The sequence below is a fragment of the Fusarium redolens genome, assembly GCF_020744475.1.
Source record: "Fusarium redolens strain MPI-CAGE-AT-0023 chromosome Unknown BKA55scaffold_7, whole genome shotgun sequence".
Lineage (NCBI taxonomy): Eukaryota > Fungi > Ascomycota > Sordariomycetes > Hypocreales > Nectriaceae > Fusarium > Fusarium redolens.
The window spans coordinates 2,444,104-2,467,564 of NW_025763670.1; the positions used below are offsets into that span (position 1 = coordinate 2,444,104).

At 43.9% G+C, this 23,461-nt stretch overlaps 9 protein-coding genes across 9 annotated transcripts; 4 read left to right on the plus strand and 5 right to left on the minus strand.

Annotated features, from left to right (window-relative positions):
* Nucleotides 1-347: 347 nt before the first annotated feature.
* Nucleotides 348-1,593, minus strand: BKA55DRAFT_593894 (uncharacterized protein; the record flags this gene model as incomplete). The annotated part of the gene is made up of 4 exons (XM_046195605.1): nucleotides 348-584; nucleotides 632-936; nucleotides 983-1,394; nucleotides 1,444-1,593. 4 exons carry the CDS (start codon nucleotides 1,591-1,593, stop codon nucleotides 348-350), a joined length of 1,104 nt encoding a protein of 367 aa, XP_046050576.1.
* Nucleotides 1,594-3,398: 1,805 nt separating this feature from the next.
* On the plus strand, nucleotides 3,399-5,825 carry BKA55DRAFT_593895 (heterokaryon incompatibility protein-domain-containing protein; the record flags this gene model as incomplete). Its single annotated transcript, XM_046195606.1, has 4 exons — nucleotides 3,399-3,813; nucleotides 3,870-4,630; nucleotides 4,673-5,550; nucleotides 5,735-5,825. 4 exons carry the CDS (start codon nucleotides 3,399-3,401, stop codon nucleotides 5,823-5,825), a joined length of 2,145 nt encoding a protein of 714 aa, XP_046050577.1.
* Nucleotides 5,826-7,002: 1,177 nt separating this feature from the next.
* On the plus strand, nucleotides 7,003-7,376 carry BKA55DRAFT_539163 (uncharacterized protein; the record flags this gene model as incomplete). Its single annotated transcript, XM_046190102.1, has 2 exons — nucleotides 7,003-7,299; nucleotides 7,344-7,376. 2 exons carry the CDS (start codon nucleotides 7,003-7,005, stop codon nucleotides 7,374-7,376), a joined length of 330 nt encoding a protein of 109 aa, XP_046050578.1.
* Nucleotides 7,377-8,709: 1,333 nt separating this feature from the next.
* BKA55DRAFT_539164 (uncharacterized protein) lies at nucleotides 8,710-9,261 on the minus strand (the record flags this gene model as incomplete). Its single annotated transcript, XM_046190103.1, has 2 exons — nucleotides 8,710-8,875; nucleotides 8,927-9,261. 2 exons carry the CDS (start codon nucleotides 9,259-9,261, stop codon nucleotides 8,710-8,712), a joined length of 501 nt encoding a protein of 166 aa, XP_046050579.1.
* A 1,477-nt stretch (nucleotides 9,262-10,738) lies between these two features.
* Nucleotides 10,739-11,592, minus strand: BKA55DRAFT_509543 (uncharacterized protein; the record flags this gene model as incomplete). Its single annotated transcript, XM_046187531.1, has 2 exons — nucleotides 10,739-11,391; nucleotides 11,445-11,592. 2 exons carry the CDS (start codon nucleotides 11,590-11,592, stop codon nucleotides 10,739-10,741), a joined length of 801 nt encoding a protein of 266 aa, XP_046050580.1.
* Nucleotides 11,593-12,421: 829 nt separating this feature from the next.
* BKA55DRAFT_509765 (uncharacterized protein) lies at nucleotides 12,422-12,933 on the plus strand (the record flags this gene model as incomplete). Its single annotated transcript, XM_046187544.1, has 4 exons — nucleotides 12,422-12,465; nucleotides 12,573-12,729; nucleotides 12,782-12,829; nucleotides 12,880-12,933. 4 exons carry the CDS (start codon nucleotides 12,422-12,424, stop codon nucleotides 12,931-12,933), a joined length of 303 nt encoding a protein of 100 aa, XP_046050581.1.
* Nucleotides 12,934-16,881: 3,948 nt separating this feature from the next.
* BKA55DRAFT_567392 (uncharacterized protein) lies at nucleotides 16,882-17,803 on the plus strand. Its single transcript, XM_046192729.1, has 3 exons — nucleotides 16,882-16,969; nucleotides 17,019-17,509; nucleotides 17,561-17,803. The coding sequence occupies exons 1-3, from the start codon at nucleotides 16,953-16,955 to the stop codon at nucleotides 17,779-17,781; spliced, it is 729 nt and encodes a 242-aa protein (XP_046050582.1). The 5' UTR covers nucleotides 16,882-16,952; the 3' UTR covers nucleotides 17,782-17,803.
* Nucleotides 17,804-19,841, minus strand: BKA55DRAFT_567393 (uncharacterized protein). Its single transcript, XM_046192730.1, has 2 exons — nucleotides 19,166-19,841; nucleotides 17,804-19,121 (listed from the first exon to the last, which is right to left on the minus strand). Exons 1-2 carry the CDS (start codon nucleotides 19,732-19,734, stop codon nucleotides 17,855-17,857), a joined length of 1,836 nt encoding a protein of 611 aa, XP_046050583.1. The 5' UTR covers nucleotides 19,735-19,841; the 3' UTR covers nucleotides 17,804-17,854.
* A 988-nt stretch (nucleotides 19,842-20,829) lies between these two features.
* Nucleotides 20,830-23,079, minus strand: BKA55DRAFT_727624 (uncharacterized protein; the record flags this gene model as incomplete). The annotated part of the gene is made up of 8 exons (XM_046201160.1): nucleotides 20,830-21,506; nucleotides 21,560-21,739; nucleotides 21,797-21,985; nucleotides 22,041-22,125; nucleotides 22,177-22,290; nucleotides 22,343-22,598; nucleotides 22,659-22,890; nucleotides 22,953-23,079. The coding sequence occupies 8 exons, from the start codon at nucleotides 23,077-23,079 to the stop codon at nucleotides 20,830-20,832; spliced, it is 1,860 nt and encodes a 619-aa protein (XP_046050584.1).
* Nucleotides 23,080-23,461: the final 382 nt, after the last annotated feature.

Below are 23,461 nucleotides of genomic sequence, written 5' to 3' on the forward strand. Positions count from 1 at the left end.
AGGGACTTGACCCAATCACGCCCAACGACTATTTCCTATTTAAGCTTGGTGTAAGCCAGCTCCAGATCTCGGATGTCCGATGCTTCTCCGCATTGTACAGATTGAGAACCATGATTCCATTTTAACTAAAACAGCATTGAACTGGACATATTACCTCTCTTGACAAGTTCTCAATAATTGTAAAGTGACCTAGCGTTTTATGAGCTTCTTTGGCGGAGGCGGACTCCTCTATCTTGTTTGCCGATATGTGCAGAATCAATTCATAATCTATTTACACGAAGCTGAACCACTGTTGTTTCAACTGGCCTCCCAAGTCCTCGAATCGTCATCAATTGATACGTTTCCGCTTACAGGTTAGTAGCAAAACCCAACTCATAAGCAAATCCAAGGCAGATCTTGGAGAACTCAAGAACATGGCCAAAGTTGACGGTGTCGATAGTATCAGTGGTGCCGTGGATATAAGGGCTGCTGTCATCAAAGGTAGACTCGAAAGCCATAGCCGAGGGGAAGCCTTGGCGGGTAGCGGAGGCATGGTCAGAGCAACCATAACCGCACTTGGAGTCAACAGTGGGGAGCTTGGAGTACTTTTCACAGTTAGCTCAGGCTTTGCAAATTGGAGACAAAGACTTACAGCAGCGACAACCTTCTTGAGGAAAGCAGTCAGTCCAGCATCGACGTTATCGGTCAGGATTCCAACAACTTCCGTGGTGCCTGGCTTGACATAGCCAGTCATATCTTGGTTGAGCATAGCCTTGACTTGTCGGCCGTCTTGCTTGTACTTCTGGAAGACAGCACCACTTCCGAGAAGACCACCTTCTTCACCGGCGTACCAGTGGAACTCAATGGTGTTGGGGGCTTGACCGGTTGAAACGCGGGAGTCAGTCAGGAGGACACGGAAAGCCTCTAGGATGGTGACGGTTCCAGAGCCATCGTCGTCTACATCAATTAGTAATGGCCGTTCAAAAGAAAGAACTATACTAACCAGCACCGGGAGCCCTGCCAGTGTCAGGGCTTCGAAGGTTGATAGAGTCCTGGTGAGCACCAACAACAATAGTAGCAGCACTCTTTCCAGTGATGGTAGCAATAATGCTAGGCTGTCTGAAAGAGTGAGTAAACTTCTCAACCTTGACGTTCTTAGCTCCACTGGCAGTAATGATAGACTGGATCTGCCCAAAAAGCCACTCAGCAGATTGTTGACCATAAGTAGACTTATAGTATCTGTTCTGGAACTTGGAGAACTCCGTCAAAGTGCTGCGCAGGTTTGTCTGGCTCAGCTTAGGAATGAGAGCGTTGACGGCAGATGTCTGTGCAACTGCGCCAGGGAAACTGGCGAGGAATTGAAGGCTGAAGCCGGGCTCATCAAGGTCGGTGACATCGATGAAGGTTTTGTGTTCCTGTGACGGTCAGACTCGGTGAAAAATTGTGCGAGGACATCAAACTTACAGCTCTCAATGCCCACTTTTCCTTTTCGGTGACGGTGCGGACATCGCCAGGTGCAAGCTCAATCTTGTAGAGAGGCTCAGCCTTGCGAGGGTCGATGGCAGCAGCATTCGACAACCCGATGAGGGTTGCAAGAGCAAGAGTAGCACGCATGATGGCAGGTAATCAAAGTCTGGACTGAAGCTGGAGTGACACAAAGAGCTTGGCTAAAACTTCAACCGTCGATCATGGAAATCACGACTTATATAGAAAATGGCGATGTTCCTCCGAAGGCTGTGTTAGGAAGGAGCTGCATCCCATCAGTCGTCATAACACTATTGCTCCGTGACCTTCGTGGCAGGAGATATATTACACCATACCGCCTATCACTCTCCATAAGTTCCTAGTGACGCGATCCCTCAGATTAAGCATAATAGCTTGTTGACCTTCCAGAATCAAACCTTATGCCGTGCGGACGAATTGACGCAAGGTTGCATTTGGACGGGCCGCTTGTGCATCGGCATTGCTCTTTGTGGCAGGTCGCTAACGTTGGAGGGGACTTTGTGAATTCTTGGCGTTGGAGCGGGGTTGAAACATAGCCTTGTAGAGTATCTGAGCGGTAAGTGAGGGATCTGGTTGGAGGATAGGTTTAGACTTATTCGATATGGGAATACGAAAGAGGAAGCTTAAAACATATTATTCTCATGCTGATTGTAGCTCAGATAGCACTCGCCTCAGGGACTCTATCGAGGTCTGCTTCATGTGTCTTTTCTCTGATTCCCTCTGTCTTTGCTTTTCAGACTGGGATGCAACCAGGTGGCATGATATCCATAAAGAAGGATGGACAAATGATCGAAAGGATTACGTGACTCACCGGCTCGAAACAATTCTCTACGGAGCCCCATTTACACGAGGCCTACGAAAGCGGTGCCCGAGTCAATTTGCTTCCACTCTTCAGTCGGTGTGAATGCAATGACTCGGCTTGCTTGGGTTTATGCTGAATTTGCAAGAGCCTAAAATAACTATAACGCTCGTATTTTCACATAAATATCCTTCCCTACAATTGTCAAAGACATCATGAGACCCAGGAAGCAATTAAATGCTACGCATCAAGAATGCCCGGGTTACGTTTAATGGAGACTTCCGATTTTCGCCTTGTAATTCAACAGCATTACCAACATACCAACTTACTCAGAGAAGAAACTCAAGCAAACCAAAATCCTTTTACATTCCCAGAGCTGAGTTCTTACTGTTTTAGGCTGAGCTGCCGCTGGGCGAGGGCTGAGGATCCGGTTCTGGGACTAAGCCCATTTTTATGCCCCACACCCCTATCCCCTATGTAAACAGACCCGACTCTACTGTCGATAGCATAGCTGGCTATACTACTCTTCCTCCTGAGGAGCAACATAACTGCAAGTATTAATTCGTTTTGTGGAGGGCTTATATTCCACTATTAAAATACCGCTAGCAGGCTTGTGCTGCAACTCTCTTCTACTTTGCCTAGGTTGCGGTCTAGAAACTCAAGAAGACAGTCCCTATTCGGCCAGCCGCATATATGAATTACAATCGCAAAGCAAAAAAATTCAATATCACTGCCTTCTTCGCACCTGTCTATGCTCTGTATTCTCTTGATTAACTGCACAGGTAGTTTTTTCGTTTGTTAGACTTAAGGAGGGACTTATGTTTGTTAAAAGACATATTAACTTTAGCTTAAGTCCCTTTTCATTGGCCATGTTCCGCAGTAAGATCAAGGCGAGGTGCATAAAGAGGCAATAAGGCGGACACAACACGAGACTTGCAGAGCCCAGTCATATTGATCCACGTGGAGTCCGTATTTCTAAGATCAGACAACAAACCTTACCGGGTGTATTTTTCAACTCTTTCCCCACAATCTCTCACTCCAACAAAAAGTGACGTGGTAGATATAAGGACTCCGAGCTACATCTTCTTCTCACCCTCTGGGCTGCGAATCTGGCGAAATGGCAACTGCGCACCGCCCTCAGCAGCTATGCGCGCCACGCAGCACCCTGACGTTTGTCATGCTTCGAGACGGCTATACTCACCCATTGGCATATCGCGACACGATTATATCTGGGAAAACATGCGCATTATGTCGGTTGATGATTTGCTCAACTGGCAAGCTTTTAGTCAACCTTGACTCCTACAAGATGCACAATCAATATGACTCTTTGACTCCCAGATTACCCGAGCTGTCAGCAGTTTCCAGGGAAGAAAGTACAATCTCAGGGCAATCGCCACTCATTGAAAAGTTGAAACAACTGGCCGAGTTGAACTGGAGCACGAGCCAATATATCAGTGACCTCAAGAACAGCTGGGAGGTAAGAAAGGGAAACTTCAACGATCGTGAGACAATTCAGATTACAGCTCCAGCAGGTATGTAGTTTTTCCTATTATAATTTAACAGGTTCATCATTCTCACGTATAGGTAGACTCGTTATATGGAGCCCACGGCTTTGTGCCGCTCACCGATATAGAACCGGCATCATCTAAAAGAAACTACAGAGTGCTTCGAAAATGGCTCTCTACCTGCATGGCCAGCCATGAAGGGTGTCACTTATCACACTCCATGACAGATGAATCAGCCGAAGAGACCACGGTGCTACCGACCAGAGTTATCGATGTGGGCGATGTAAAAGAGCATCGGGCTAAGCCACGTCTCTTCGTGTCGAACAAGGCATCAGGACAGTACATTGCCCTGAGCCATCGTTGGAGCAAAGAAGTCGCAACAAAACTGAAGAGTGACAACCTCAGCCGATACCAGAAAGAGCTCCCGGTGAATGATATGCCGCCCACATTTCAGGACGCTATTGAAGTAACACGCCAACTTGGTTTCCGTTATCTTTGGATCGACTCGCTCTGTATCATCCAAGACGACGAGTCTGATTGGTCGCACGAGTCCCATAGGATGGGAACCATCTTTGAAGAGGCCGTTTGCACAATCGCTGCTGTCGATTCCGTGGACGACAACGGGATCGACCACGGTTTGTTTCTACCACGAGACACCGATCCGCTTTCAGTCAAACTCACGATTCCCTACAAGAAAGTACCTCTCAGCAAGCTATCCCAGCGAGCATTTAAAACCCATACTTCGGTCTATGTTTGGAAGAAGCAATGGCTAAGGGAAATACCAACCATAAAAACTTGCGACAAAAACACCATCACGATTCGTCCACGCATTGTGTCGTCTTATGTTCCACGCTCCAACTGGTATAAGAGGGGCTGAGTTTTGCAGGAGAGACTCCTCTCTCGACGACTGATATATTACACCAAGAACAAGCTCTCCTGGTCTTGCTTCACGGAAAGTGGTGAGGAGGAGGGCGGTGATCCCAAACAGGCTGCCAGGACTCCTCTGCTTCCGCTGTGGAGAAGAAGTTACTATCCAATTTTCCGGACTTGGGAGCCCATCATTTCAGATTACCAACGCTGCCAGTTGACGTTTAGCAAAGATAGGTTGGCCGCTGTTGGTGGTATTTCTGCTCGGCTAGAAGCCCACTTCTCGTGCAAGATCTACGCCGGAATCGTGTTCCAATCGCCGTGCGACGCGGCGGAGAATTTGCTCTGGTATGCCAGTAAGGCGCCTTTGCGGACGTTTAACGAGTTCCACGCGCCTTCCTGGACCTGGGTCGCTTTTAATGGCGAGACATCATTCTTCATGCCGACACCACCTGGAACTAGCGACCTTTTGATAAGTAGGCTAGACTTCAAGACTCGTAATCAGTCCGAGTCGACGGATCCATCGAAGGACTGCAAAGGAACTTGTGTGTCTGGGAGTGTTTCCTTTGAAGGTCCGGCCGAAAAACTTACTCGGCAATGCAAGCTGAAGGATTTGAAAATTGCAGGAGGTCCGATCGACCCAATTAGCGAAAGAGAGATCCTGGCTGGAATTCTAGGCCGTGCTCTTGTGCCGAATATCGTCATACCGCGGTTTGGCGAATTGGGAAAGGAAGTTCGAATGCCATATAACCCACCAGTGCCAGATCACACAGAGATACTGGAAGACAAATGCGGCTGCATCGTCGGGTTTTTTATACCGGATCTTGAGGAAGAGCTTGAGCAGGCTACAGGTGAGCAACAGATCATATGTGTGGGCGTAAAGCGCTATCAGGACCAGTATGGGCAACAAAACGACACTATCGAGATCATCGGACTCCGTGGGACATGTCATTCTCCAATGACTTTTCAGAGGTTGGGAAGAGGCAGAGTCATATGCAGCGGGTGGTTGCAAAAGTGCAGACGATATTTATTCGAGGTATCCTGATATCGATCCAAATTTGCTTTGCTGTCTACCACCAAGGTACCGGGAATTCAACTCAAGAGATCGTGGCTGTATGTTTCAACCGCGTTCCAAGGATTTCAAATCAGAATTTATGGGCAGGGGAGCATGAGACAGGACGGACAGCTTGAATTTGGAATGAATCTACAAGGAGAAGATAGCAACTGAGCAAATAAGGGGGGGGGGGGGGGAGTGTAACCAAAGGCGCTGACATGATAAGTAACCCACGATGTATCTTTTACTTGATGATACTGGTAGGACTCTTGCCATGTTGAACCTTTCACGGCTGCTTCTGGTCGATTTAGGCAGTCTACAATAGATTCAAGCTTTCCCACGACTCCCCATCATTTACAAACTACCGGAGACGCTAGGGAGGAACTCCATTCGACTCAGCGCATCGTATAACGTGCTATCGCCGCCCTTCTACCATTTATGAACTAGATGGATTCGCATAGCGCCGAGGAAGCCATCTCCGACGATGATGACATGAGGGCGGACTAGGGTCTTCATATTAGTGTGGTTGTGCTTGATCGAAAAAGCAGATAATGAAGGAAATAAAGTACGAAAGATGTACGGGGAGCGGGTGAGCGCTGCAAGATATGCTGTCAGCTATTATTCCGATCCGTCGGGGTTGTCAGGCTGCGTTGACCGTGCCTTTTTTAATGCCAGTAATTAGACTAGGATTATGTGTCTGAAATTGGCAGTATGTTGCAGAATATCTGCTGTATATCAGGCATATGTAGCCTGTAGAGGTCTAATATTAAGCAAGCACTAACTTAGACATACTAATACTAATACTTCTCTTCCCTTAACTAAAGATTATAAGTAACAGCTTAAAGCTTGCCACTGATCATTCCCTCTATTACTAACATTTAGTTCAATCATCTTAAAAAGCAAAGAGCTCTCAACTCATCGGGTTATTCTACCTTAGTAGTAGCGAAAGATTCCTACCTTTTAATATCATAGATCCTTATAACCTATAACATTACCATAGCCACATGTAGGAGCTGACAGAGGCTGAGGGGGGCTAGCAAATAGCTAAGCCAGCAAGCAAGAAGACCTTAAAAGGCGGCAATCTATGGTAGATCACGTGTCTCTTGAGTTTTGCCTCATAATACCAGGGCGATTCTTGTGGAGTATCTTGATTGGGTGAATCCCGTTGTATATCAGGTCCTTGTCTCATATGTCACTCCCGTGGCCGCCGCTGTATCAATTATCAGTTTTGGATTCCAAGCTGTTCTGTCCGTGGATTCATGTCGCATTAAGAACAAGGTTCAACTGTGGACACAATGTATCCTCAACATTTGCTTCTCTATTGCGTCACAGGTATGGAATACTACCAAGTAAAAGGCGCCACTGAGAGAGTCAGTCGGGGTTACGACATGTACAAAAAGCCTTTTGCAGACAATAATATGCCGCATTGGGAAATGGCTCGCCCAATGTCAATTACCTGTGTGGCTATAGCATCGGCATGCAGTCTTTGTATGTGTACATTGGCTTATTACCTTCACATGGAGTTCTCCTGGTCTTTGTACGAGCACATCAGCCCAGATCTGAGGATGACAGCAAGATATGTCAAGTACCTGGTATGTGATAAAGGGTGCTAGCAGTACAAAAACTAACCTTACAGGCATATCTTGTGCTTCTCAAAGTCTCCCTTTGACCTTGTGGATGTTCACTACCGAGAGCCAGAGTTTGGACTGACTATGACAATAATTCCCGTTTCAATCATTCACGCCATCCTTGCCGCTACATGCGTCAAAAAGGAGTACATGCCAGGCATGGTATTGGTGATCGTATATAACCCTCGAAAATTAATATAGCTAGAACTAACACCTGTGAAGATGTTTCATATCGCAGCGATAGTATATCTGACCACGCGACTTATAGTGCTGACTGGCGATGGCCTGCTGGCAAGTATATTGATAAAGGAAGATATGTTTCTTTTTGCCATTTTTGCGCTTATCTTTACTATTATATCTATTGCTTTTGCTATCCTATGCGTTTTTAATTTCGGAAAGGAACTTAAGCCGCTACTGCAAGGCTAAGGCACAAATGACTTACCTGCTTTAATAAGCGCATTAGAGCTTAACCCGCGGCACCTCAGCATCTAGACTATGGACTCTGAACGGATATCTAAGCGGTTTGACATTGATTGGATCTCTATTGTATATTATTGCCTGGGCTACATATTTCATAATACCTAGACTCCTTTCAAAATCACCACTGCTTATCTGAAAACTACCCTCAATTCATGAAGGAAAGATAAAGCGGTATTACTAGACCTTTCGTGACCATGGTCCATATGCGCGAGTAGAGCCGAGGTAGCGGGTAACGTTCCCGCTAGCCGCTAAGAAAACCCCGGTGCGGTGTTTACTCTTAGCTTGCTGCCCGCACCAATATTGCGCAAGGTTAATTACAAGCTTAGTTTTAATCTCAGCCACCCTTTGGTCATTTATCGAAGGAAACGTGAACGCAGTATGCCTCAGGATTGTTCAATGGTGAAAGAAAACTTGATCTTGGTCGTGCCACTCTTGTTCCATGCTTCTAAAGCACTTCGGCCTTCAGCTCACTGCCTTGACTCATAAGATACCAGCTTACTTCAATCTCCAGCACAAGTTCCCCGAGTTAAGATACGAATTCCTAAGTATGTAAAGAAAGTTTACTGCTATAATCAGACTGCTAAGTGATATTAGTAGATTATAGAGCTTAATAATATACTAAATTATAGGGTTATAAATTAATTTTTATCTTATTTAATAATAATAATTACTTACTAGTATTAAGAGGGAAGCTTATTATAATACAAGGACTTAGCTTAGAGGTATTTAAATATATATAAAAGAAGGTAAGTTATAATTTAAGAGACCTTATTTAATAAGTAATAATATATTCACTTATATTTTTAATACTCCTTTCTAGAGCTATAGCACTCTCTTATACTAGGAATATAATGCCTTTTAAATCTTCCCTCTGCTCTATAATCATGTTCCTATTCACAGGCTTGGTATCTCCTGATTTGAGAAATATGATTTCTCAAATGGGAAGGACTCCTGGATCCATGACTTGAGAGCTCGGTACATCAGCATGTAGTAGCCCATTGAGTAGAAATCCCCTGTGACCCACCAGCTCACATCCACATCGTATCCTATCAGCTCAGGACTGAGACAGGTTCGCGTGCCAAGCGGGTAAAGATAGAAGCAGCCGACATACCTATCGTCGTTGTCATGAATAACATATGCAAATGACTTGCGACTTTTGAATTCTCGCTCGTGCCAAGCTAAATCTAGAAAGTTATCCTCCTGGCTTATTCCCTTCGGTGGCCAAGAGCCACCTCTGGTTCTGATAATAAGGTCGCTGTTTGAGTTGACGGCTACCAAATCTTCCATGAGATGCTTCCGGGACAGTGGAACGGCAATAAGCCTTTCGTAGACTAGTCGGATAGGTATTGTAGTATCTTTAGGTAGGCGGAAACGTCTGATGAAGCCAAGCTCAAGGCCGAAGGCATCAAAATTGGTGCTCCCGAGCTGGACCCGTCGAGATTCCATCTATACCCCCTCGGCACTATTAAGATCGAGCTCGAGATCTATCCCTATCCCGGAATACAGGCTGTTAAGTTAACCCTCTCTGGCACTATTAGTGGTTATCTAGACGCCGCAGTCCTCCGGCTATGCATCCTTATCAGGCATCGAAAACGCTTGACCTGAGCATGCACTTCTCCTATCCTTGATATACAAGCTCTACACCGCCAATCGTCTAGCTCTCTTGCATCATATGGAAACTGGCTTAAATGACTCCCCGCAGCTGACCCTCTTCTCCTCTTATATAATATCTAAGGTCGTTATTGGAGCCGTGCTGGAAGCGCTGTATTTTATGGATGAACACCTCACCTTCTTTGCTCTTTACCTAAGCCAGGGATCTCCCTGCTAATGGGAACTTTAATAAGAAGCTGCAGCTATATAGATCCGGGCCCTATTATCCTTTAATAAGACTAAGTAGGAGATCTTAGATAATAGCTGCATTCCCTTATTCCTTTTCTTATTGTTCCCAAGGCTTTATGTCCTCTGTGATACTATCTAGAACTATTAGGATTGCTTCAGCTCGTTCCTCGACTGGATTATTATATATATCGGCATTTATCGAGAAGTCAAGGCCGTGGCAAGCCAGTCATTGGCCACCATTAAGACATCCAAGCTCGAGCCTCTAGCCAAGCGCATCGCAGACGCTGTCTAGTGCTTTGACAAGTCCAGTAGCAATGGCGAGATAAAGATCCTCTACTGGAGGGTCAATGATACGTACCTGTCCCCCTTCTCTGCACAGGCCTAGCAGAGGGCCTTTTTTATGTGGCAAGGGTGCTTGGCTCTATATAATCGCTTAGAGGAGGAGGGTCGCTGCCTGTATAAAGCCCTAATCGCGTTCTGCGTTGCTGTTAATAATAAGGACGTCGTGTTCTTAAATCAGCAGCAGCCAGAAGCACTAGTTATCTTAGTATATTATTCTGTTATGCTATACAGGAGCCGAGACTTACCGGGGTCCGGATCAGGGAGAAGAAGAAGGTAGCTCACGCTCTATATCCAAAGGTATTGTAAACTATGTTAATGTTGTACTTTGCGAGCAATGAATTTAAAACGCCATTTTTAATCTAGAGATTAGATTTAGTAATAACCACCATTGCATTACTTATTCGTCCCTGTTTGCATGGTTTCTAATTTAGATATTATACTGCTCAACTTATAAAATTAGAATGAATAAGACGCCATTAGAGATAGCTCAGGTCCTGACTCTAGAGTTTTAATAAAACCAATATACGTCAAGACTAAATAGTTAAATCTATGTGATATAGAAATATATACTAAGATGTTACATAATTCTGTAGAATTCTACCCCAGCGCATGCTCTATCACAGCTACTGGAACCATCTAAAATACCTTCCTTCTGGGCATTCCTCCGTAAAAGCACAGACGCAATGCCGCCTAACTCGGAAATCTTGTCTTATCGGCCCTCACTCTTCAACTTTCTCTCCGTTCATTTGAAGTTTCCTTGTCCGTTGCAGCGAGACAGCGGAGGGTTGCTACCAGGCTTAGCACAAGCAGAGATAGCACCTTCAATCCATGTGATGCCGTTGTAGCTTCCCTCGCCACGGCTATCGGCATACCAAGTACCAACCTCAGTGGCAGATCCAATGCAGCCTCGGAATTGACGACCAGAACGACGAGTGGTGAGAGGCTTGGTGATCATGACACCACACTGACCGTCCTTGATAGTAGCTTTGGTGATGACTGAGGTCTGCGTGGTCCAGGTGCGGCTGTAGTCGATACCGAGAGACCCACCCAGCTTGTCCTTGACGAACGTGAGATCGACTCCAGCACTGCCTCCAACGGTGTTGGCAACACTGTAGCCTGAAGACACACTAATGTCCATGTCCCCAACGGCGCAGACAACAGGCGACATCTGCACGTCCCAATCGACAAAGGTCTCAGTCTTGTCGGTGGTGATGTAGAAGGTACCGTCACAGTCGTCTCGCTTTCCGAGCTGGCCCTTTGAGGTTTTGGGGTATTTGGGCTTGGGCAGATCGGTACTGTTGTAAGAGATCCAAGACGGGTCCAGCTCGGGAGCACCAATTTTGATGCCTTCGGCCTTGAGCTTGGCAAGATAGGCCTCCTCCTTGATGACGTAGGCTATCAGGTTCTCAGCATATGTTCTCGAAACAACCTTCGGAATGACAACTTACAAACACCGTTTACGGGGACAATGACATCGCCGGCCTGGATTTGGTGGTTTGGAGTCCACTTGCTGGCTCCGGGGAAGGGGGAATCTTCTAGCGGAATTGCACCAGTGGCAGAAACGAGCAAGGCATAGACGAGGCTGAGATGATGCATCTTGTAAAGATTATCAGACTTGAGTTTGATATGAGAGATGAGAGATCAGAGGTGAGGGAGAATGCGATTGTATGAGTTGGGGTGGTTGATTTGCTTTCGTTAAGTAGGAGCCAACCAAGTATTTATATTTGAGCGTGATACTCAAACGCGATGATCAAATGTTGGGTCTTGTTCCATTGAAAGTATCAACTTCTGACTTTCATGTCGCCCAACAGCACTAAGCCGAACAGCCTTCCTCGTATCGTCCAGAAAACGGATCACACGTGCTACGTCACTCCATACATTTGACAGCTTCTAGGCGCGATGCCAATCCTTATTTTAATAAACTTTATCTGGGGTGAGTAAATAACGCACTTTCCTTTTCTGACGCGAGTTCTGGAGATCTGAAGTGGAGATTCGTCTCAGGTTTCTCAGGGTTGTTGATGATCAAGTCACTATTGTAGTTAGTTCATTTGTGGGGCAACCAAACTAGTAGGAACAGCAGCTCGTATAGTGAAAGACGCTGGATCCTTTGACACTGGGTTTTTGAATCATGGCACGAAACTATCAAATTCGTGTTACCTGATAGGCGGGAATATTAGACCAAACTCAACTGCCGATGTACGGCTTCACCGATGATCGGTTTACGAATATCCTGTTTGGATCAAAGAGTTATTATATAGGCCCTTGTATCTTTAGCTATCACAGGAACTCTTCTCGGACCGGCAAGAAATATGTTGAATGAAGAGTAGAGGCAAGATGTATAAAGATCTTAGCTCATCTACCTTAGAAGGTCAAGTAGCCAACTCAACTTCCTCAAACTATTATCTCTTCTTGTGTCCTATTCATCATGCAAATTTCTCTCTTCTCAGTGGCCCTCATGGCCGTCAGCGGGTTCGTCGTGTCTACACAGCCCCCCCGACATCTTCTTCCAAAGAAGCTAACGACTTCGATAGTGCTCACGCTGCTCTTCACAAGGCTGCTGCCTGTGTATCCAACAGGGTGTCGTCCCCCGTAGGCGGAACCCCATTCAGCCCAAGCAACAATTGGCAGACCACCTATGAAGTTCTTGCCGATGCTACCAAGTGCGCTTGCGATATGTATAAGCAGCGAAACACTGGTGGTGAGATGTGGGACACATGCCCTGATTGTACTTTTGTAAGCTTATGCTGCTCTAAGTTTGATAGTTCTTTTGGCTAATTCTCACTAGGATGGAACAATATGCAACTCGGCAGAGGGCCACATTGGCGGCGATGAGGTAAGATTAGAAAGATTGATGTGGAATTCGAGATACTAATCAGTTCACAGTTTACTTATTACTGCGAAGAGAAGTGTGGCGCTCAGGGTGCTGAGGCTGACTGAAGGTTTAGGACATTTGTAGTATCAGAGTTATACTAGAGTAGCAGTTTTATCTACGAAGTTGTTTCAAGTCATCTACGTATCCAGCTGTCATTGGTATATGTATTAGAAAATTTAAAAAAAAGTACCACCAATAGTGTGATTGTCTCAATAATGATGAGAGTCGATACGGGAGCATTATACAAGAACTAAGGCATACTTGTCAAGAGGTGTCGAAGTTCATTAACTGACTCTCGGAAATTCTCGAGAAAATAAGCAATCGTCTTGACCAACAACGCGCTGACAACATCAAACGGTTTATCTATGTCACAGTTGTCTTCTTGCCGCTGAGATTTGTAGCAGTTGCTGCACTGCTCAATTTTGCTTAATTCAGAAGGAATTGAGTCGCCTTGGCAACGGCAATCTCGGTCCAGTTTCTCTCGTTTCCTTCATCAACCGCGTGTACTTCCCTCCAACCATGGAACAGAAACACCGAGACCGCAGATAACGCAGAGAGACCCAGACAATTGGAGTTGGTTTAATTTGTCATTTCGTAGAAACAAAAGAGAGAGAGAAGGTAAACAGACGTTGACGGGCACTGATTACTCGGGCGCTCGAGATGGCCTGGAAAGTAGTGTGTAGGAAGTTGGAGAGTCTTACCTTGACTAAACATTCCGAGAGGCCTTACGCGCTCTATTCTGACTGTTGGAAATTTGGAGCCAAGTGACCTATGTGCCCTAGAACATGCTATTAGATAGCTGTGAAAGTATAAGCAAGGTACCCCAAAAACGTAACTTGACCTCGTGTTTAGTTTATCCTACATTACCAGTTCTACTTATTAAAATAGCCTCTTAGTATTAATATATTTAAATACTAATATTTATTTAAGTAATAAGAACTTCTTATATAGTTAAAGTTTAAAAATAAATAAAAGCTAAATACTACCTTTAAGTCCTTAATTATTTCCTTAATTTTAAAAAACTAAGTTTAATACTATTATTTTATAGCTTAAAATAGCTTATTTAAGAAAAATAATATTATCTTTTTTATTTTAAGTCTTTTTAATCTTTATTATTATAATATAAAGCTTATTTTTATATTTATAGTCTTTAAGAGCTATTATAAAATAAGAGATTAAGTTAGGTATTTTAATATAAAAGGCCTTATTAAGTAGCTATAAGCTTTTTTAGATAGGTATTATAATAATATAGCTATAATACTATTAGCAGTTATAGTTAGAAGTTATTTAGGTTAAATAACTTATTATATAATAGATAATTAAAGTATAGTATTTTTTTAGGTAGGTTATAGGAAGAAGGTTAGGGCTAGCTAATAAGTAAGTAAGGCTTTTTAGCTAGTATATATATAGCTAGGTTTAGGCTATAATTAAGGTAGCTAATTATAATAATTTAACTTAATAAAGCTTTACTAGTTATAGGGATAATAAATATTTAAATTATATTAGACTTTAAAAATACTTAAATATATCTTTTAAAGCTAACTTATAAACTTAAAAAGAATAATAATAATAATATTAATTATATAAAATAAGTATATTATTAAGCTATTATAAATATATTTTAGTATTTTTATATAATTTCCTAGCTAGAGATATTAAGTTCTTTATTTTTAATATCCTCTTTTTTAATATTATAAGTTACTTTTCTATATAAAGTCTTTTAAAAACTCTAAGTTATAATAATTATATAAGCCATTAAGCCATAAGGCAAAAGATCAGGCTATAATTGCTATGCAAGTAATTATAAGTATATTATAGCTATATTTTAAAAGCCTTATAGCACTATTATAGATATAAATTATAATATAATACTCCCTCTTTAAGGGCTTTTATCCTTAAAGCCTACTAAAGCCAGCTATTATAAGGGGAACTAAGCCATATAAGTAATATATAGCTACTAACCTCCTAAGGCATACCTTATAGTTACCTTATTATATTATATAAGTATCCTTATAAGTAACTATATTAAAGGCTATAAGGGGGAATTAAACCCTTAACCTTTAGGCTATTTACTAATAGTAATTATTATATAATAGTTATATAAGCTATTAAGCTATAAGGTAAAAAATTAGGCTATAGTTATTATATAAGTAATTATAAGTATATTATAGCTACCTTATAAAAGCCTTATAATACTATTATAGGTATAAATTATAATATAAGTTATATATTAAAGTTTTAATTTTTATTTTTTAATATATATTTATATAATTTAAGAAATAACTTAAATATAAATTAATATAATACTTCTTTAACTTAAAATTCTATTATCTTCTTATAATTTTATAATAAGCTAAAATATCTTATAAATTAATATTTTATTTATAATATTACTCTCTTTTATTATATTTCTTTTAAATCTAAGATAAAAAGTATTAATTATACTTTTAGTTTTTTTTATTAAATAGAAATACGCTAATAAGAAGATAAAAATAATAATTTATAGGTATTAAATAGTATATAAAAGTTTAATAAGAGAATTTAAAAATAAATACTATAATAAAAAATATTATATATAAATAAGTAAAATTAAGTTTAAATATTAGATAGAAGTTTAAATATAAATTAAAAAAAAGATAGCTTAATTTATTAAAGTATAAGACTACTTATTATAATAATATAATTAATTCTTAAAAGTAAAAAGTCTTATACTAAAGCTTATTACTCTAGGTATAAAAGGATTTAATTATAGCTAAGCTCTAGGATTTTATTAAGAGATTAAAAAGTAATATCCTAGCATATAAATAAGATTAAAAGCTACCCCTAGTTGCCATTAAGGCTATAGAGTCTAGACCATAGTAACACTCAAGGTCCTAGTCCTATTTCTGGGACTAGGAGCTTAGGGTAAGTAGCTGCAGTATAGGCTGATAGGGGGCTAATAGGGGGCTGAGGGGTGCCATAAAAGCGGCACCTATTAGCAGATCACGTATCGCTTGAGTTTCGTCTTATAATACCAGAGTATACACTTCTACCCAGAGAGTAAATAAGCTAAAGGTCAAGGAGTCGCACAAGACGAGCACTGTCTCCCCAGTAGACCTCCTAATAGGTACTAGCTCCATAACCTGTCCTAGATATAATTAGTCATAGCCTTCCTGGAGTTACATTAGTAGTCTGGAAAGATACAGCTCAAGTTCAGCACAATTAAAGAGCAGAAATATTTTAAAAAGGGAGGACATTGCTCTCAATTAACACGGTAAGATAATACCCGTTCATGGACCATGAGGAGTCATTCAAGTAGTAGGAAGAGTAATAAATACTAGATAAATTTTGCGAGACTTCTTTATATGCCTCAACAAGCTGGTTAAGACTTACGTTAGCAAAATTAATGAATAAACGTTGAAACGGGCGATTCCTCGTGAGGCTGTGATATACTACACTTGGTAACGAAGGGGAAATCGAGAAACCAAGAGTTTTACCAAGCACTCAGTTGGAAGCTGGCCAGTTTCCGTACGACAAATGATCAAGATGGGCTGAAAACGACGTATTGTTCCACTGTTTCGTCGCCTGTGAAAAACTACATGCATTAGAGGGAACGATTGACATCCAATTGCTCTCGCTTGATGAATCGAATAAAGTCCCATAATAGTTTAGGGTATGCGCTATCTCTGAAGCTATCGAAATGCCGCTCAAATAGGCTAGGTGAGCGCCACACATTCAGCTTAGCTTTATGATCACATGCAATCTGAAAGCTGAGAGAAATATGCATAATATTTAATGAAAGTGATATATAATTTCTGCGTCAGATAACTGGTGGCCAGCGTCGGAAAATGGTGTGATTGTTACTGAGAATGGGTGAAAGAATATGCATTTGGGTGGTCTAGAACACTGTTCAGCCAGCCACAAACCACCGACCGTCAACACAGTTTATCACTTTTATGGTCTCAATTATGGATACCCTTTCCCTTGATGGTCTAATGCCTGAATATGTACATATATATAGGCTCTGTGCTGCCTCTTCATCCTGCGTTACATTCTGTTCTGTACGCATCATACGAAAGCTCACTCGATCACATCAAGACTGAAAATGGATCTAGGATCAATGTGAGGGCCATTGACATTTCTCACCTGGGACTTACTAATTGAATGCCAGTTGGCAGCACCTCAAGGAAGCCACCGGCGCTACCGCATCCCCAGCTCAGTCCTTGACGGACCCCTCTACTGGGGGAATCTTTCCTCTAACCATCATCAAGGATGTTCTTCGACATCCTTTGCAGAAACTCGGAGTTGCTGGAAAGCAAGAGAATGTGATCCCCCCAGCGACACCAAGCAAGAGCGACGCGCCCCGTGAGGTCCTCCTGGGATCTCATGCAGTGGGAGGCATGATCGCCAAGCTCATCGGTGCCGTGACCAGCCCCCATGTGGCAGTGCAGCCTATTTTCGTTTCATCAAACCCAGCTCCTGATCCTACCCACCACTGGGCTATCCTCGTTGGGGATTATTATCACGAGCTAGGCGGCGATGTTGACTTCAAGATCCTGTACAACAATGACAAGACGTCAGCGCAGACCTTTTTCGGTGCATGGCAGAAGCCGATGGTGATTGGGAAGACTACGTTTAACGACGAAGCTATTCGACAGGCCGGTGAGTAACACTTTGAGACCTGGAGTGCCAAAGGTTAACGTGCATGTACAGCCGAAGAGGTCATCAAGGCAATGGTGCCGGAGTACAATGTCTACAACAACAATTGTCAACTTTTCTGCATGAACCTGGCGGACGTGATTTGTGAGGGTGGCCATGCTACACCAACCACTAGCTGGCAGATGATACCTGCTTTACAGTCGGAGCCAGCGAAACGTGTACGAGAGATAGCACTTGAGCATACCCCGTTTATTCCTCCGGTCCAACTAGCATAATGACGGCTCTTGAATAGGAGATAGTCTTATATATAGTTTTTACTTGAATTTGAACGCGCTGCCATTGGTCGACTCAGATCTGGTATACACTCCGATAACTGGCAAACTTCCATCCACCCAAAGCACTCCTTTCTACACCTACGCGCGGCCCGTCACCTCCATTTCTCTCCTGGAACATATGATCTACCTTTTCCACCGCAGTCTCACCTTTATCTGCCTCAAAATGCGCTGCAACAAGTGCAGTAATGCCGAGTCTTGCTTGCACGTCCCCAACATCGCCACTCAATGCGAAGAATGCTCGAATGGTAAGGAACAGTCCAAGTATAACAAGAAGCAAGTTCGCAACGAGGAGACATGCCAGAGGACCTTTGGGAACCTTTGCTACGAGCTTCGAGGACCGCGACTGGGCCTCTTCAGCTGGTGCGGAGAGTAAAGCTCCTCCAATTGCACCCAGGACGGTTCGACTATATGTTTCGGCGAACTTTTCAGCTACCTCTTTGGCTGTGTCGCTTTGCCATACATCCAGACTAGTTTGTTGGAGGATATATGAATCGCCGACATGCGTATATCCTTGAGTCCCCATCACAATGTTGGTAGTGGACGAGTTGCTCGGAGAGTATGAGAAGGATTTAACGGAGCCATTTATCGAAGTATACTTCCAATCAAGGACCTTGGTACTGCAAAGCAATGCGAAAAGAGTCGACCCATGGAGGCCGCTGGCTATATCAGGATCATCAATCAGGCCCCTTTTAGGGTTGCGGCCCAAGTTCTGGTTGACGCTGACCACAGCAGTAAAGTAATATGGGTTCGGCAACGATACGAGGGAAGAAGAGTTCTTCTTCATTGATGAGTCGGTGAAATAAGTGAGGACCATTGCATCCACCTGAGTGGTTGGTATAACTCCCTGTACCGGGCCAAAGTCGCATTTATAGCTTGCCTGCGGACCGCTAATGCCGTCTTCACTTATGCAATGATTTGTGACAACCTGACACTGAGACGATGCTCCGAAAGATGTAGCTGTATAGTCCAAATTGGCATTTTGATTAGTTGGTCGCAGGCCGATAAAGGCGTAGCTTTTGCCAGTGGAGTCGGCGACTTGCTGCACCATATTTGTACTAGAGACGTTGGCGAGAAGTTCCAGTGAAGGTTCGCTATTGATCAAAAAGGTATTTGCTGCCGCACTATTGAGCGTACAGCCGCCTTCGAAGGTAGTGTTGATGTTTGTGCAGTTTTCGTTGAACATGAAGCTGGCGCTATCGAAGGTTGTTGGTGAGAATTGGGTGAGAAGAACTGTCTTGGTCACGAAATGCAACCATGTATCCGTGGCAAAGACCAACATGCTTGATCGGGTCAGCCAAAATCACCATAGCTTATATCTTCTTACCTCAGAAGCGAAGCTAAGGCTAGCATCCATGTCATGAATGTCAAGGGCTGCGTCATTGGTGCCCTCTTCCTTTTCGAGGTAAACACATAGGTAACACAACTCCATAGAGCGCTTAGCGAAGCGTTGCTCATGGTGCGAAGAATAAGAGCATATTGTCGCGGAGTTGGCTGTCTGGTTCGATCGCCGTTCTGACTCGCTTGAATCAATGTTCTAGACACGGGAAATGAGACCAGGGTCAGGAGAAAAGGCAGGATGAGCGGCGCCATAGTGCTAGACCACGATGCGACAATGATTAGAGTGGTAGCAGGGAAGTCGACATAAATGACGCTGGAATCTGCTGACGCTGCAGATTGGAAGCTCGAAGAGATAGGGCTCTTGGGAATGACTTGGTAGTGAAAGACGAGACCGAGAAGTAGAGCAGAGAAGGCAATGAGAGGGATAGACGATATCATACACGCCAACCAAATGTCTCTAGCGACCCCACGGATTCGGGTGGTAGGGGTCGGCACCGTTGGCTGGTATGTATGATGAGGTTCTGGCCTGTGGCCATGATGGTTGGAGGACTTCATGATGCTTCAGGTGGACTGTCGCTGACGGACGGAGTGCGGAGAACCCCAAATTCACCGCGCTGCAGATGCAAGCCCTCTTATAGATACATAGTTTCAATTAAATTAGCATGGAGAACCCCGGTTATGTCCTTGCATTTCTTTTTCCTTCTTCCCGACCGAGTCTGGATTGAAAATGGCTTCAGGTGGCTGCCAATAGTTTCGCGGCCTGCTTCCAGCCTTGCGGGGGTTGAAAATCGAGATTTTGTCACTCAGACAATAAATTGACATGGCTTGATACTGCGATCCAATGAAAAGCTGCAGAAATGCCCGACTGTATGTCATTTGGTGGACCCTCAATACCAGACACTGCGCACAGGACCCTCATGATCATGTGCTAGTAGGTGACATTCTCATCCCTGCTTCCATGTCAGACGACTCAGCTGAGCGGTGTTACCAATCAATAATATCGTACAAAAGCGCATATATTTGAAGTACTTATCAACTGTCTGCTTAAATGGCAGAACTACCATAATCTCTTGCAGTAACTATATGGGTGGGATTCGCAAGCTGGCTCGGTTATGTTCTTGAGATACTTCATTTGGAATATGAAGAAACAATTAACTTAGCGGACGTGAGTTTCCCAGCCGGTAGTAGCTGAATGCAAGGGTTCACTGAACTGGATTAGGGGTTGAGCAGTGGACAAATCATAAGCCTTCTTTTGTGAGAAGACTAACCATTAACAGCAACGCCGTCAGTTCCCGTCCGCCACCAGAGCCTCAGGAGAGTGAAGTCCGTCGCTCGAGTGCCAGCTAGAAGAACAAGTGCAAGGGCCGATGTGGCGTCCTGTCTCTTTAGTGCCGCGTCGGAAGATCGTTCCCAGCTGCATCATTACCACGCCATTTAAGTTACTGATAGCCGAGTGTGCTGATATCTCACGCCAAAGTTGACACTGTTATTGTCAGTAGTAGCACTTTCCCTATACCTTGAAGATACTATATGAAGTGCATGATTTCAGCGGTATGTGGCAATGGTTTAGGCAAGCTAGCCCGGACAAAATAATCAATCGATAATACCTTGGAATATGTTAAGCCTCAATATACTAGTAGTTGCAAATATCTACTGATCTATAGCTCTACCATTGATGCAAACCTCAGAGTTATTCAACAGCTGCATACCTTTAACAAACGTCAACCCAGCAGCCTTCGCCCACCTAGGGTCAATGGCCCCGAGGTTAATATGCGGCGAGTCATCCATTTCCGGGTCGAATGTCTCCTTAACAAGGCCATCGCCAAGATATAAAAACCGATTTGCGCCCTTCTTGCCGGTAGCCGCGTACTTGATATCATAGTCCTCCCAGCGGACCTTTCTCAAAGCTCTCACAAACTGTAGTGTAATTCCAGGCCAAATGACGTTCACCCGACCTTTCAATGGTCCAGACCGTGCTTTGTACCAAGCCGGACAGTCCCACGACCATGCTGAGCCCTTCATCCACGTCTGAGCATGCTCGACGAAATCGTCCATGGCTTCTTGCTTTGGAACTACGCTGATAATGTTGTGCTCCATCTGCAGCTTCTGAATGACTTGGACTACATAGTTCGCAACAGCATCCATTGGTCCGATGAGAGATCCGTTGGCAGAGGGCCAGTAGGCACCAGTGCTGCCGTGAAAGTAATTCGGGAACTGTGCCAAAGCAACCGACATGTAACTGTCCGGGCTTTGTTCAAGAACCTTAGATATACAGAGGCCGTTTGGACCAATGACTTCAAATCGCGGAATGAGGTTGACATTGAAGCCTGGCCTTTGTTAGAACTTCGGTTGTAAATCGATCGATTTGCAAGGAACTTACCAGTTGCACAGACTACAGCGTCACACTTTCGTTCGTTACCATCTGTATCTACAACACCGTCTTCTGTAAGTTTTGCCACGCCTTTGAAGACGACCTCGACGTTTGGCTCTTGGATCGCATTGATGAAAGGGTCGCCTGGAGTGACACGGCGACATCCGGGAACAAACTCGGGAGTGAAACCTGGTAGTGGGTTAGAATATAGGTGAATTATCATGTGCTGTCGAACTTTGCACTCACCCTGGAGAAGCTTTGGATCCTTGATCTTGATCTTCATTTGATCGTAAAAGAACTTGATTGCGTTTCTCTGGTGATCAGTACCGCTGTAAAAGGTGGGGAAGAGATTATTAAGACGCCTCTCGATGCTCTTGCCATGGGCCTGAAGCTTGGAAGGATCCTTCTTGAATTCCTCTCGGTCTTCTGGTGAATCTTTGAGCATACTTAGTGTCCGGTGTCTCCCTATTCGAGGGCAACTTGCACTTACATTCAGGGCTGAATTCATCGCCAGCGAGTCCAGGTGCAAACCAGATTGGAGTGCGAGAGAACACAGTCATCTTGGAAACCTTTGGCTGACAAATGTTAGAAGCGCCTCAGTGCTAACACGAGTAGTAGGGCCTTACCTGCATCCGAGGCACTACCTGTACTGCCGAAGCACCACTGCCAATTACACAAACATCCTTGCCCTTCCACGCCTCTTCGTCAAAGCGCTCGTCCCATGCAGCAGTGTGAAGCAACTGAGAAATGCATCAGCGAGGTTACACGACATACTGGAAGCAGAAAGCTTACCGTTCCCTTGAACTTATCGAGACCCTCAACATTGGGCCACTGGTAGTTGTGTTGGCTTCCAGAGTTGTTCACCAAGATCTCAGCGTCTTGATGATACTCCCGAGACTCGCCATTTGGAAGCTCCTCACGCACGAATACGCGCCAGAATCCTTCTTCATGCCATTCAGCCTTCAGAACCTTGGTATGAAACTTGATGTATTTGTCGAGATCAAATGTGGTGGCGCATTTCTGAAGGTATTTCTGAATGTCTTTACCTCTTTGCTCAGTTAGGTTTAGTGAAAGTCCCAAACAGCCTTGGCGAGTGCATTTGACTTACGGGCTAAGGAATCGTGGCCAATCCGGGTTGGGTGCAAAGCTGTACTGATACACGTGGGATGGAACGTCGCAGGCAACTCCTGGATATCTGTTATGGTTCCAGACACCTCCGAGCTCACTACTCTTCTCGAAAGTAGTGAGCTCAAAGTTCTGACACTTGACGGAGATCCAGTATGCAAGATTGATGCCGAAAAGACCAGCGCCTATGTTGATGACCCTGATCTTACGGTTGGCTTTGAATATTAGTTAACATGCATATTCGGAAGTGAAGAGTATGAGAAAAGCCAAGACTAACAAGGGTCACCAAAGGTCTTGTCAGAGACTTTGTAGTCTGGATTATAATTCTGATAGAATTGACTCCAGACTTTGGCTTCAGTCAGCCTGTTGGCCAAGTCTTGGGAGTCGGGGATCTCAGGGCTCATGGTCAGAGAAGATCTTAATAAGTATTGGTTAACGGAGGTTCTGGTATTGCTTTGGATGCTGCTCTTTTACTTCGGCTGAATTGACTTGAAAGCTATGTTATATACATCGATAAGCTATTGCTACTATTTTTGTACTAGTTGTGAGCATTACGCTTGTTGCTATCCTTCAAGCAATCTGTTCCATTGTTTCCATTTTACTCGGCAGTAACGAGCTCGGAAGTTCCATCGTCGCACGAGATCAAGAGCGGGTTATCCGAGCAATGAAACTCTGACCTGACAGCTACTCTTTTGAGACTTTGTTACAATGCCGCTGTGAGTTGTTCGGAAATATTAATGAGACTTTCCGAAACTAGAGTCTCAGGCAAATGAAGAGACCAGAGCC